Source organism: Cydia amplana, chromosome 1, assembly GCF_948474715.1.
Source record: "Cydia amplana chromosome 1, ilCydAmpl1.1, whole genome shotgun sequence".
Lineage (NCBI taxonomy): Eukaryota > Metazoa > Arthropoda > Insecta > Lepidoptera > Tortricidae > Cydia > Cydia amplana.
This window is the reverse complement of record NC_086069.1, coordinates 25,182,224-25,197,752: the sequence shown is the minus strand read 5'-3', so window position 1 is coordinate 25,197,752 and position 15,529 is coordinate 25,182,224. Positions and strand designations below refer to the sequence as shown.

General features: G+C 39.4%; 1 protein-coding gene across 1 annotated transcript; it reads left to right on the top strand.

The window, feature by feature from the left end:
* Positions 1-1,558: 1,558 nt before the first annotated feature.
* LOC134651288 (breast cancer type 1 susceptibility protein-like) lies at positions 1,559-12,794 on the top strand. Its single transcript, XM_063506339.1, has 10 exons — positions 1,559-1,611; positions 1,729-1,828; positions 2,009-2,208; positions 2,327-4,494; positions 5,759-5,997; positions 7,363-7,824; positions 8,724-8,817; positions 10,528-10,662; positions 11,388-11,508; positions 12,471-12,794. Exons 2-10 carry the CDS (start codon positions 1,740-1,742, stop codon positions 12,656-12,658), a joined length of 3,696 nt encoding a protein of 1,231 aa, XP_063362409.1. The 5' UTR covers positions 1,559-1,611; positions 1,729-1,739; the 3' UTR covers positions 12,659-12,794.
* Positions 12,795-15,529: the final 2,735 nt, after the last annotated feature.

Sequence of the window (15,529 nt, the reverse complement as noted above, 5' to 3'; positions counted from 1 at the left end):
AGTGGCATTAATATTAAAATTAAAATAAGTACGAATTAATATTTTTAATTATTATAATTTTCAATTAATTTTGCGAAAAAATAAGAGTTTTGTTAAAATGTGATTTAATTATGCTGTTTGTTTATGCTGGCAACACTTGCATAACCGCCAAGACCATAGAGGTACAATCATAATTATATAGATGAAATGGGCGAGGAGCATAGAAGGTAGCATCCTATAGAAGTGGTCTATGCATGCCTCCGTGAGGGACAAAACATATAAATTCAGCCAATCACAGTGGTCAATTTACGGTGGGGAATAAAACAAGATGTGAGACTGTGACAAGGACAAACAATAATAGCGCTTTCGCTGCTACTCCTACTGAAAGATACATAAGACTATCCCGTTCTGTCAGTTATCCCCACCACTCATGCCCAATCCAGTTATACTAGATTCATGGCGAGGAGCCAGTTGACCGAACGAGATGCACTTATAGAACTTTTAGTATGGAGTAGCAGAGAAAGCGCTTTTGAAATAACCCGACCAAATTACGTAGGTTATGTTTGGTAGGTTGTCAGGAACGTCAAAAAGTGTTTTTAATTTGGTCGCATCACGTATGTTCTGTCCCTCACGGGCGCACGCGTATAGCTCATCTAAGTATATAATACTAGGTATATGGCCAAGACATGCAATTTTTTAGCTGTCACTGGAAGAGCGTAAGTTAAAAATATTTTAGTGATGGTTGAGCCATTTTCTTCGTTATGGTTTGGTTATGGTGCTGGAGGAAATTAGATTATAGCCCGAATGAAAACATGCCTGCCCTGCCCTGCCATGCCCTGTTGTGAAAACCTCCAGAAAGTGCGTCGAGTTCTGTTATTTTGTGCAATATGGACGCTATTTTAGAGTAAATTTATTTCGTGGTAGGTATCTAATAAGTACCTACTTTTGATAAGGCACGCCACTATCGATAAATCTGCTACAATGCCTAGACTATGTGCTTGTATTGTGCGTAGTAAATTATTCATATTTTCTTATTAACATGTATTTTCTTGTGTGTGAATGCTTTTTCACCACACTCGCTTTCTTTTCTATTGTTTACCTAAAATTGTACTTTCCTAGCGATAATGTGATGTAAAACATGTATGCAATAAACATATTGAATTTAATATTCTGTTTTTTTCTTTATTCCATTATTGATAACATTAACCTTTTCCACATAATGTTAGGTCTACTTGGGCGGTTTACAAGTACATTTTTTGTTTGATTTCTTGTAAATAATTAAAGGTTTTTGTTACAAGAAACCAAACAAAAAATGGACTTGTAAACCGCCAGAGTAGACCTAATATTATGTGGAACGAAAGTACACGTATGGATGCATATGTAGTTGTGCACGCACACAAACATACTTAGTATCGGCGGAGAATCAGAGATGGCTCTTTCAAATGAGTTTCCATAAAATGCTTCAAGAGGGCTCTCTTTACCTATATACTTACTTTACTCTTTGGACGTCACTGTCAGTATGGTCCAGTGTCAATTACATAGATATTACATAGAATATTTGCCGCCAGCCAGTGTTTTTTTTTTTGTAAAAGGATTTGTGCGTAAATTGGTCAAATCAATGAAGAAATAAGTGTAAGTTTCTATTCTAATTTAGTGTCTATTTGTGAACAAATCAGAACAAATTACAATCGCAGCCTGACATAACGACTGTTTCATATTCTCATTAATTTTGTTTTTGCGCGTTTGCAGCATCATAATTCATGGAGAAACAACTACTGAAAAAGTTTAATCCTGAGAATGCTGCCAAGGAACTAACTCGGGTAGCGGAAACTGTAACTTGCTTAGAATGGTTTGTGTTTTTATAATTATATCTCTTCATAACATTTTTTGAAACTTTAACTATTACTTTAATGGCCATGATTGATACTCAGACAGTCTTATGAATTTACTTGTCCATCAATTTATGCATTTTCACTGTAGTTATGAAACACCTACATAAAAGTAACTAAAACAATCGTTTTATTACCAGTTGTAAATTTTACATTGTTCCGGAGACTGCCACTTGTGGGCACACCCTGTGCCACGGCTGCTGGATAGGGCGGCAGGCGTGTCCCGTCTGTGCGCTGCCCGTCAAGAGGCGGGCATTGAAGCAAAATGCAGTTATCAAGAGATACACAGAATGTGTACGGAAAGCTACAGCATTGTTTGAAAAACAATTTAACATCACAAGTAAGTATAGATAGTTTGAGTAATCCTTTTTGACAAAGGTTGAGTAAATTGCGCAAATTTAATATATTTGTTTAGTAATATAACATAATAGACACATGTTCTTGTTATTGTTTTTCAGTGGAAGAATTTGCTCTAGATCCTCTAGTTCAACCAACAAATAAGATAGTTGAAAAAGACCCAAGTACAACTGTAAATGCATGGCTATGTGACTCACAGAACCACTTCTCAGCCCCCGTGTCCACCCAGCTGTCTACACAGGGAGAGGATCCTGCTGTTGCAGTTACAACATGCGAGATCCAAGTCCATACTGAATCAAAGAAGGTGCAGAGTCCAACAAAAGTAATACATGCACCACCTCCCCCCCAGGATGACTGGGATAAGATTGAGAGTGTTTCAGACACAGAAGATTTTTTAAAAAACAAAGAAAATTTTGGCCCCAACATAGACCCATTCCATCTAGATGATGATGAATACACAACAGATCATCCTCGAAGAAGTTCCAGAAAAAGGGAGCACAAGAATGAATCCAAACCCAGTGAAACCTCAGGAGATAAGCACAGCTCTAGCAACATAAGCATAGACACTACAAACAAAAGTAAGCAGAACTGGAGCAATGTTAAGAAAATGAGAAAAGAGTTCAGTAAGTTACATAAGAAGAATAAAAATAAGCTAAATGTCTCAATAGAAATGTGTAAAAAAACTAAAAGTGCCATCAGCAACCCTGCCCCAAGTGTGGAGCCCGAATCTCAAAAAGTTATTATAATAGATGATTATACACCCAAAATAGATGAAAAAGAGAAATCACCTATTACTGATAAAATAACTATTGACACTGATAATAAACATGATGCTGAAGATTTGAACAGCAAAAGTCCTGGAAATGCATCAGCAAAAGATAGACATAGTTGCCAGGTAATGGATACCAATCAAGATAATGATAATATGTCTAAAAGAGACCACAGAACTAACAGTTCATCTATATTAAATAATTTGAAAACTTATGATGAAAATCAAAGGGAACCCATAGAAGACACTAAAGTAAATTTAATGTCCAGAAGCAATATACCATTTCTTAAGAAGAGTGCTTTACAAACAGATAAACCTACTGATGATTCGGAAACCAATCCCAAAAGTACAGAAAATACTGTTCAAACAGTCAACCATGCTGTTAATGACAATATTGAAACTGATTCAGATGATATACAGATTACAATCAAAATTGGAAGTACATTGACTAATATTTTTATCAAGAAAAAGAAAAATGATGTTAAAGTGAAACTTAATACAGATCAGGAGGCTCAAACATTGCAGTGTATGGAAAAGGCAACTTCTTGTAATTCATCTCCATCTGTTCCTAAAACTTTAGATGTACAAAACATTGAGATCAATATTGGTGGTGAGGGTGTAGTAAGTGCTGTTACACAGCAGACAAAATGCATTGAACCCAGTGATGATCAACCACCAACAACTAACAGTGTGAACGCTAATCTAAATAAAACTGTATCAACAAAGAAAGATACTGCATCAGCTGAAACTATTCCTGTTGAAATCTCAGCAAGCCTTGAGAAAGAACTAACTAAAATTATGGAATGTGATGATGATGAGGATAAAAATGAAGCTCAAAACGATAAGACACAGGAGCCTCAAGAGAAAAATGAAGAAGTATCATCCATCTATACTCCTAATAAGGAACAACAATCAGAAGAAATGGAGCTAGATGAAGACATGTTTGCCAGCGGATCAGTCAAAGAGAAGAATGTCCAACTCCTTAAAGCTACAAAACCGGCTCCATCTGAAATACTAATGCCTACATTGAGGCAAAAGAAACAAACACAAACGCAGAGGCAGGCTGATAAAAGAAACAGAGAAAACGACGATGAGATGACTAGTAACAAGAAAATAAAAGTTACAAGTGACATCTATGAAGATAGTATTGATGATATACATAACGGAGATAATAAAGACGAGAGTTCAATCAATTACGATTCAGTTATGGGCCAAGTGTTTGCTAGTATTGATGCAGATATTGGGAAAACGAATAAAAGCCAAAGCATCATCGAAAACCAAGATAAGACGCTAGTTGAGAAACAGGCTGAAAGCCAGGCAATCACACAACATTCACAGTTGCTCAAAACTCAGAAAACTCAAAGAAAGGTGCTGGGTTTGAGTAGACTGGGCAATGCTACACAGAACATAAAGAGTAATTTGCCACCAAAAGATACTGAGAGCCTTTTTGCATTGTCAAATGTGGACTCGCAGATTTTAACAGAGGAAGGCCATAATCAGGTGTGTATTTGGTTATTTTTTTGTAGCCTTACCTGATGAGAAGGGAAGACAGGTTCTTCTTTAAAGCTCAATAAATTTAAAGTGAACTAGTAGCCTATTCAGCCTTTCAAATTAAAATTAACCTCAACAACGCCCTAAAGTCGTCGTAAGTAGTGTTAGCATGATTACTTATAACGACTATAGGGCGTTTTTGGCGCCGAAAACGAACGTCCTATTTTTAAATAAAGTTTTCTCAAACATGCAATGAAATGTTGTCGCTCCGGGTGTTATATCAGGCTTCGAAGTATCACGTTTAGGGCGGAGCAACTCCAGAGAACCGTAAAGGAATTTCATACGAAATTGAAGGCCTAGGCCGGGAAGTAATTTTTTTTTAAATTCTAATGTAAACATGGGGTCTGTGTCCATGAACAGGCTAAACAGCCGAATTATATATTTTTTTAAATATTTTTAGTGACTGAATGGTTATCGGACCAAAATATCCGTGTTAACACCTGTTATACACGAACGTACTGATATTAAGAATACGAATCTGTATGATTCAATGTGTTGATGAATAAATTTAAAATTTTGTCTATACGTAAGTCACCAGAGACCATAGACAATATTTAAAATCCTCTGCATTTATTTTATTTATAGAAATTGAGATTCTTATTATCAGATTGTGTATAATGGCCCTAATAAGGTCTATTCGAACATTACACACGCGAAATACGGACGACTTCCGTAAAAAAAAAACAATTATGGCGGGATTGGAAGGAAAATTAAAAAACTTTTGTTGTGAAGTTGGATTTTTATTATAAAGATTATAAATTTGTTTTTTTTTTGTGGTGTATTTTTTTATTTCATTGCATGTTTGAGAAAAACACTATACATGCCTAGCCGTGAAAAGGTCTTGCCGGCTTCGTATCACTATCCGGCCTCCCTACGGTCGGCCGTCTATACCTACTCACCCGGCAAGCCCTTCTTTCCCGGCGTCTGCAGTAATGTACTATTACAATAGCATGCTTCCGCCCATTGTCATGGCGTATAAGTGACGAATTGGAATATGTCGTACGGTGTTCCAAGTTTTTACTAGCAGAAATAAAATCCAAGTTATCCCCTCTAGACCCAGTACTTTGAAATATCTAAACTAAAACCTCTAAATTGCAGGGTTTTCGATTTTCTATGCATTTTATGCGGAACCGTGTATGTAAGATCGCGTCCATGGGACTTGAGGGGTTATGGTCAAAGTATTGACCATTTTAACAAAAAGCTCATGTTCCAGAAGCACGGCCCAGAGACCCAGGCTCACATCGAGAACCTCCTTACACCCGGGATGTGCCAGAACCTGACGGACAGCCACCACAGCCAGGAGGCTGGTGACAAGAGCCAGGAGGCTGGCGACAAGAGTCAGGAGGCTGGTGACAAGAGCCAGGAGGGTGGGCAGACCAGCCAGCACGTGATCCCTGCCACGCCGCAGGACCACGACTCGGATGCTAGTGTGTGTGAAGAGACACCACAGAAGTATGTACTGCATCTATCAAAAAATTGCATTTATTTACTTAAACTTGGCTAGAGTCTGTTCGGAAAGAGAAGATTCGTGGATTGTATGGGGCCCAATACATTCCACGACTCTTCTCTTTCCGAACAGACTCTATAAATGTGTAGTTATTTTTTCTACAGTACAGATCAGATTTTTAGGGTTCCGTAGACAAATGGCAAAAAACGGAACCCTTATGGATTCGTCATGTCTGTTTGTCTGTCCGTCCGTATGTCACAGGCACTTTTTTCCGAAACTATAAGAACTATACTGTTGAAACTTGGTAAATAGATGTATTCTGTGAACCGCATTAAAATTTTCACACAAAACTAGAAAACAAACAACAAATTTTGGGGGTTCCCCATACTTAGAACTGAAAATAAAAAAAAAAATTTTCATCAAACCCATACGTGTGGGGATGTGGGGTATCTATGGATAGGTCTTCAAAAATGATATTGAGGTTTCTAATATAATTTTTTTCTAAACTGAATAGTTTGCGCGAGAGACACTTCCAAAGTGGTAAAATGTGTGTCCCCCCCCCCTGTAACTTCTAAAATAAGAGAATGATAAAACTAAAAAAAATATATGATGTACATTACCATGCAAACTTCTACCGAAAATTGGTTTGAACGAGATCTAATAAGTAGTTTTTTTTTTAAAACGTCATAAATCGCCTAAATACGGAACCCTTCATGGGCGAGTCCGACTCGCACTTGGCCGCTTTTTAAGTAATGTTTACTACTTATGTACATGATAGAAATATCACTTTTACGTACATTCAGCAAAACTACTAGCTTAGCACCCCTGAATACAAATATATGTATGTAGCAAGTTTTGCTTGCTGTACAATTTTTAACAATACAAACTGCTAAAGTGAGAAAACTTTAAAGTACTGACAAATACCAGAGGTCAGCATCTTTCTTTTCTATTTTGAATTATCTTCTTTAAATACTTCATAATTCATCTTTGATTAGCCTTAATATATGAACTGCAAACTGGAACGGCCATATTTACATATCCCTTCTATTCCAATGATATTATATAACCATAGATAGGTTATACTCATACTTGAGGAGCACAAAAAACACTTCCATATTTATTTCTGTGCCTACGAAGAAATCTGTTATTTTTGATTAATTTTCTCATTCCATCCATCTTTGTCACACTCGTTGTTAAATATTAGGTCGTCTCTTTCTCTTTCGGTGTGCGGGAGCTCGTTAGCACGTGCACATTTCTCGCTTGTCCAGCGGCGTCTAAAGGCAACTTGTCCAATTTGTCACAAGGTAAGCGCTTCAATTTTGGAACGCCTATACCCTATCTTGAGTTATAAATCATTGTTCTATTCACAGAGCTTCACCGTTCACAAGAAAGTCCAACGCGGCCAGCGGCGCCCAACCCAACCAAACTCAATCCCAACTGAACCCAAACGAGGCCCAACTCATCAAGGAAATCATCAACATCTCCGACACCGACATAGACACCACCATCGTAGCAAAACCCAAGCTAACCTTAGCGACACCCACTATAAATCAGTTCTGTAACGCTATCCAGCATAATTCTACACCGGTAGCTCGGAAAAGTCTCAATTTTGACACAGCGGAGACAAATGTTACAAGTACAAGTAAGAATGAGTTCACGAAGCCAAGAGCGCCGAACTTGAAGTTCTGCGTGGCGGCGTCGTGTCTGACGTCGGCGGAGGTGAAAACCGTGGAACTGTTGTGCGCTAAGAGAGGGTGGACGTTTGTGAAGGAGTTTACTAAAGACTTGACGCATTTGGTTGTTGGGGTGGATGAAGAGGGCAGATCGCAGAGGTACAGTTAATTGTAGAACAATTAACTTAGGGCCACTTGCACCATCCCACTAACCCAGGGTTAAGCGGTTAAAACGTTAATTTAGTCTTAAATTGTACTGGTAACCATGGTAACTCCAGGTTTGACCGGTTAACCCGGGGTTAGTGGAATGGTGCAAGTGGCCCTTATATTGCTGATATAGTATCAAAGAGAATTTGAAATAGAGGCGGATTGTCAAAGTAAATTATGTAGCCACAGTAAATTAACTGCCATCTTTTGACAAAAGATTAAAACTGTTAGAACGCCATTTGACTTTGACCCTTATTCTATCATTGATGTGTGTTAATTTGTTAAATATTGAAATTAACGCCATGTACCCGAGTGTAAGCCAAAGGTTATGGCGCCATCGCTCGAAAACATTGCACCATACCTTTGGCCATAGAGAAAAAAATACATAGAGTGCTCACTCCATACATCAGTTCAGACTATTAATTTCAGTGTCTACATCTAGCATCGAGTAGCGGAACTATCAGTACTGCTACTTGACAATAGATGTAGCCACCGACCGGAAAGTCTTATGCTGTTGAGATAAGACTTTCCGGTCGGTGCTACATCTATTGTCAAGTAGCAGTACTGATAGTTCCGCTACTCATGCTAGATGCTAATAGTCTTTTTGGTACTAAAACTGATGTATGGAGTGAGCACTCTATGTATTTTTTTCTCTATGCTTTGGCCTACTCTCTTTTAAAAACTCTAAACTCAGTTTTAATTTTTAGTCAAAAGATGGCAGTAAATGTAGGTACTGGGGCTACATAATTTACTAATTTATTCACTCTATTCTCTTTGCTAATATAGTACCTAGCTTAAAAGAGAAAAGGAAAACCAGGAAAGTGTTAATTTAATTCGAACCTTATTTCTAGGACCGTAAAGTTCATGTGCGCGCTGGCAGCGGGACGGTGGATCGTGCGCTACGAGTGGGCGGACACGTGGCTGCGACGTGGACACGCCGCCGAGGTGAGAATAATGTCAACCTTGTTTCTAGGACGGTAGAGTTCATTATTCATATAAAATCTGTCGGATCTAAATATTTCAAACAAGTTGCATTTAGATTTCATTCTAGTCGCAGCTCTTTAAAAGTCTCGTATGGACAGGGAAAGTAAGTTAGAAAAACTAAATAATCATAACTCGGTAGCAAAGTTTCGTTTTGATATTGAAGAAAAGAGTTTTTGTAACAGATTTTTTTATTGATAATATCGTCACGTTTTGAAATAAAAAAATCATTTTCTGAAAAATCTCGCTAGGCATGTCCATGTAGTTAGTCTACAATCTCGATATAATAAATGGCCAAAATATCATAACAACTCCAAATTTTTTTTTGTATACAAATATTTGGTGCTTTGTCTTTAACGATTTTTTAAACCTTGACTGTACTTTCCGTGTAACCGCCAAATTGCAGAAGGTTTGTTTTATTATTATTTTATGTCTCTGAGTCTCCATTACATACTTTTGTTGATCCCCGGCAAACGATTGTCATAAACAATATAAATATAACTTAATTATAAATACAAAGAGCATACAAGGTAGCCAAACAGGTGGCATTTTGCCACGTTCAACTGCGCCTTAATTCTAGTCGTACGAGCCACATGTAAGAAACAATGTGGTTATTTTGTTACTGATTACGGCTATTATAAGTTTATTTGCGCATCGGACACGGTAACATGACTAAATTGTCAATAGACTTGAAATAAATATTGTTATTTGCTGATATTTACTGCCGACACTACTGTAAGTCTAATAGGTACTATTACTGCTGCCACTAGCGACGTAAGTATACCATAGAGTAACTTATACACACTGTATCTTAAACTGTTTTTTGACAAGTTTTCACAGACAATAAAATATGACATTGATACATCAAGGCGCCTTGTTTACAACATGCGCCCGGGACATGCGAAATCGAAACTCAGCTATTTGCCTCTTTAATCGCTCGAATATGCAAGAGTGATACAGAGGTAAGATAACAAAATTTCGACTCTCGTTTGCGGTAGACGCTTAGATTGTGACTTATTGTGGGGTGGTCCTTAGCCTCATCTTCAGATTTGTATAGTTTGTAGCTTTCTAGTAGCGCCCGAAGGCTTATCCTATTGTCTATTGTTCAGTAAAACCGCACGTGCTACTTACCTGCAAAAAAGGGTCCTAATTATTCTATTTGGTACCTGAGCGCGGGCTAGCCCAACGCTCATAAAACCAGTGTAGGTGCGGTCTCCGATAACGCGCCTTTGTTACGCATCTCGATGACACATTTTAGACTGATTCTGTAGCGTTCGACTCGCCGGCACTCAGTATAGTTTGTAGCTTTCTAATAGACCCCGAAGGCTAATCCTATTGTCTATTGTTAAGAAAAACAGCTCGTGCCACGTGCCACAACCACCTGCATAAAAAATCGGTACTTCGGTTACTGAGTGCCGGCGAGTCGAACGCTACAGAACCAGTCTAAAATGTGTCATCGAGATGCGTAACAAAGGCGCGTTATCGGAGAGCGCACCTACACTGTTTTTTTGAGCGTTGGACTAGCCCGCGCTCAGGTGCCAAATAGAATAACTAGGACCCTTTTTTGCAGGTAAGTAGCACGTGCGGTTTTACTGAACAATAGACAATAGGATTAGCCTTCGGGGTCTATTAGAAAGCTACAAACTATACAACAATAAATGGTTTGTTGTTCAGGAGCCGTTCGAGGCGCTGGACTGGACGGGCGAGCCGGGCCCGCAGCGCGCGCGCACCGCCTCGCGCCCGCTGTTCTACGGCTTCACCTTCTTCTGCATGCCGCCCTTCAGCGTGCTCAGCGAACCTGTGCTCAAGGTACAAGGACTTTTTGGGGTCTATGGGAAGCCACCAGGGGTCGGAAACCGGTATTGGCCCCATACAAAAATAAAGTTGGTGGTGGGGGAAATACAAGCGACGCCACACACGACGTGGTAGAAATATGAACTTTCATGGGACGACATCTTCATCATTTTTGGCAAATCTGCGCTCCTAAGGTGAAAGGCCGTATTTTCATATAGTGTTCTTTGAAAATACGGCCTTTTACCTTAGGAGGGCAGAAATGCCAACTGTCAAATAAAATAAGCAATGTGTCCCACGCCCGCTAGGGCGGTGCCTTATAAAGCCGCGTATCCATTAGAGACAAACCCAGGTCGAGCAGCCTCGACTTGAAGCAAACAGTCCCAGTTTGAGGCTGCTCGCTATGAAGGAAAGGCGCGAGGCACGCTGCGGATCAGCTTGTCTCCACTTGCGCGGCCTCGGGGCGAGGCAGCCGCTCGACCCGAGGCTGCCTCTAAGTGTAAGGCCTGAGTGGACGCTCGAGTTGGGCGTGCAGCGGGGCGGGGCGTGCGGCGTGCATGTTAAACAAATGCAAGCGTATAGGAGCGGCCTTAGTGCACGCTGCTCAAATCACTCCTGACCCCGACGCCACGCTGCACGCCCCGCCGAACGCTCCGCTTCGAGCGTTTACTCAGGCCTTACACTTATGGATACGCGGCTATAGTCATGCGCGGAGCGAATACAAGTCAGTTTATTTGTTTCAGGTGATGTTAGAATCGGCCGGCGGCCGCGTGGTGGCGTCGGCGCGCGAGGTTCAAGTCGAGGGCGACGACGTGCGCCTGCTGCTCGCCGAACCGGAACACACACAAGAAAATCAGTTCACATGTGAGTCATCATTTTCCCAGCATTGTATTGTGGAATGAAGCAGTAGCAGGCGTGGCTCACTCCGCGATTTCGTCGCGTCGCAATAAGTACCTACAAGTACATCCGTCCCACACCAATTTCGGTGGCTAGCCATAGGCCGCGATGGCGCTTGCGCCACCTAGCGGTCATATCTGTCGTAATCGTAACAGACGCGTTTTGTTAGAGAGTGAATCTTCTGTACCTAGTACTATTATTTATTCTGTGGAGATAGGTACTTGGGGATTTTCTGTTTATGTCGATTGTCGACAGAATCGTAAAGTTTGGGTGGGATAGTCCTAAACAGATTCCCACTAAGATCCTTACTAAATTTCATAGATTTTTGTTAGGACAATAAAAAGTTATCGTTGATCAGAAAATTCCACTTTACATTGTCCCGGTTTTATGCCGCAGCTCATGGGACCCTGGAGTCACGATGTTTTTGAATCAGTTCATATATGAGTATGAGTTTTTAAATGATGCAAGCTTATGGTTTCAACTACAGACAATTGGATAACTGACATTACAATGTACATTGTGTGACCGTGCAAATAATTTTAAATAAAGATTTTGCAGTCTTGTAAGTACTCGCAATCTTTTTGAAAGAATACGTTTTAAATTTTCGTATATATGACTGTGTTGTTGATAAAGTTGTTGTTAAAGTGTCAAACGTATTTACCACTTTACCACGCCACTGTTGTATTATAATGTAAGTATGTAAACTATAACTATCAAGAATTTATTCTTTGTTTTGGCATTACTTACGGCAATTCACGTTTCAACAAGTATCAGTCTGTGCAAAGTTAAATTAAATCATCCCATTTTACCCATTCGTAGTGCGGATGCGTACTGCGAATTAAATTATTCATCTCTGGTTTACTAACTATAAAATAACCATCATTATGAATTTATGAAACAGTCCGCATTATTTCTTTGTTTGTTTACAGACCTGGCATTAAAACTAAACATCGTCCCAGTAAACTACGAGTGGGCGCTGAACTGCCTCGGCAGCTACACCCTCACGTCGATCCTCGACCTGATGCTGTGCCCCTCATCCCTGCTGCCTGCCGTCACTTCCAAATGGCCGCAAGTCCTTATCACACAGGAGTTTGACACTGTCACAGAGTCTGACTGACCAGGAGATGGTAGTGAAACTTTGGAAAAGGTTGGATTGTTGACTATAAACTTATTGCAGTGTAAACACACAAGGACATGTAGTTTGTCAGGATGGCCGCGTCGGAGGCAATAAGTTGCACACAACGCCATCTATTGGTTTTGTAATGCAAACTTTTTTTTTCTCATTTGCCATTTTGGCGCCTTTTGCCATCCGGCGCCTAGATCCGCTCTACCCTAGATCCGGCCCTGTGCCCAACCAATCATTTATTATTGCCACATCACGAAATGATAAAGGACCCCGCAGAAAACATAGGGAAAAAGTGGTTTCAGTCAAATCCTATCCGGGGTCCTTTTAAGGTCTGGCCACGACATACATAAAATACCTGAGTCATTCCACGGCAAAAGTAACGCGAAGTCACCAGTTTATTAGGTACCGTCAAACGGGGTGGATAGGGATGGCTGGAGTGAATAGGGACAAAACTTAAAATGTGTTTTACCTGACTATTTCTTAATAACTACCCACATAAATTGTATCATACAAAATCTACTGTTATTTTCAATCGAATGATTCAATTTGAGTGGGTATTTTTTAAGAAATTGTCAGGTAAATCACATTTTAAGGTTCGTCCCTATTCACTCCAGCCATCCCTATTGACCCCGGTTGACGGTATTTTATTCGTGTTTGCGTTAGTCTTTTTATTTTTTTCTTTTCATTGATTCGGGAAACAAACAGCATAGGTATATTATAATTCATATATATTTTAACATATTGGACAAAACAGTTTCCACTGAAAGTTAATACATACAATTTTGCTCTGAGAGTATAAAATGCGAATAGGTACTTACGATACGTCTTGCCGTGAAGTGACCAAGCTTCAATAATATAGGTGTTAAAAGTACTAATAACGCAGCAGTTTACATAATAAGTGTAATTGGTTAATCTAACCCTTAAATGCATACAATGACATCATGTGGAATGATTACATTTTATTTACACGGAGATTCCACGTGTTTGCTTTTATCGGTTAATTACCTAGGTAGGTACCTAGTTATATTACATAGGTACTTACATATAAAAATCAAATAAGAATATTTTTTCTCGTTTGTACTGCTCTTTAAGAATTAAAATAAATAAAATAAGTAATATATGTAACCTATAAGTTCATTTTTGCAGCCATCAAAAATGTATATTGTACCTACCTAATAATACACTCGAGCAAGAGCATCGAAAACGGCTCACTTTGTAAGAAACATTTGACCAACCATTTTTTTTCATTGCTCTAGAGTTATTTTACTTAAAGTACCTAGTCTTAAGTGTCAACCATTGTATTGTTCTAATTATACGCAAAATTATCACAAGTGGCAGGTTCTTTGGCCAGTTTAGAATACTGTTAAATTTACAAGACGTATTTTAAAACTATTGTTAATATTTTTTTATGAAGAATAAATGTATTTTTTATCCTATTATAATTTTTAATAACAAATGCAGTAGGATCACCTATTCAAAGTATGTAATCAAAAACCGGCCAAGTGCGAGTCGGACTCGCGCACGGAGGGTTCCGCACCATCAACAAAAAATAGAGCAAAACAAGCAAAAAAACGGTCACCCATCCAAGTACTGACCGCGCCCGACGTTGCTTAACTTCGGTCAAAAATCACGTTTGTTGTATGGGAGCCCCACTTAAATCTTTATTTTATTCTGTTTTTAGTATTTGTTGTTTATAGCGGCAACAGAAATACATCATCTGTGAAAATTTCAACTGTCTAGCTATCACGGTTCGTGAGATACAGCCTGGTGACAGACGGACGGACGGACAGCGGAGTCTTAGTAATAGGGTCCCGTTTTTACCCTTTGGGTACGGAACCCTAAAAATTAAGTTAACCTACTTTCTAACTTCAGTTCGGTGAACAAAAATAAAGGAAAAGTAAAGGTGCATATTTAGTAAAAAATCTAAATTTTTAGGGTTCCGTACCGTGCGAGAAGGACGAATGATTGACTTCGATGATAAGATTTATATCGTCCTACTACTCCTACTCTGCCTCTGTGTACTCTGTAAGTACGCCTCTATTGTCAAGGCGTTAGAGTGCTTGTTCAAATATTTGTGAGCACCTTGGCCGCTCCGATATATCTGATGGCGACTGTACAATGGTGGTTTATTGTAATTGCGTGCCTCAAGTGCTTAAGTAAAATACGGTACGACGTACCTATTATATTATTACACACATGTGCTAGTTTCTTCAGGGCTGTTTGTCGCAACTTTTAACTATAAATGGACAGTTTCACCTTCAAAACTCCGGGATCTTGATGTCGAGACATGAAGCCGCGAACGCGAGTGTGGAGTCGAGATCGCAGATCTGCGAAATCGACTCCACACTCGGGCTTTAAGCCTATAGCACACGCCCTACCAAAACTCCGTCGTGGTCGTGGTACAAAGTCTACTTTATAATCCACTTACCCATTTAAGTCGATTTTGTTGTTGCTGCTCTTTAATTAAAACAAACTCTATGGAGTGTTTAATAAAGTTCATAAGCAATCTCAATACAATACAATAGAATACAATCTCAATTTTCTTTAGAGAGATAGCGAGACTTGGGGGTAATGTTTTGCAAGTCCGCGCGTGAACTCTGTGAATCACGTTGTTATTGAGTACCTAAGTAATTGGATAATTGTCGTACGATGTGATGCAATCGTTTGTAAGGATACGTGGTCTTCCGTTAGCGGTAACAGACCATCAGGGGTCCAAAGTTCAAGAGGCTAGGCTTGAGTGAGCAAAGTCTACTATTAGAATTGAACTTTGGTCAATCTAGGGTAGGTACAGTACCTGACGGTGTAACGCGAACCATGCTCGGCCTCTCTGTCGCACTTGTAAATTCGTACGTAAGTGGTTCG

Coding starts and splice junctions, on each gene's coding strand:
- LOC134651288 (XM_063506339.1), top strand. CDS start 1,740: ATGGAGAAACAACTACTGAAAAAGTTTAATCCTGAGAATGCTGCCAAG. Junction 1,829..2,008: donor ACTGTAACTTGCTTAGAATG/GTTTGTGTTTTT, acceptor TTTTATTACCAG/TTGTAAATTTTACATTGTTC. Junction 7,825..8,723: donor GAAGAGGGCAGATCGCAGAG/GTACAGTTAATT, acceptor CCTTATTTCTAG/GACCGTAAAGTTCATGTGCG.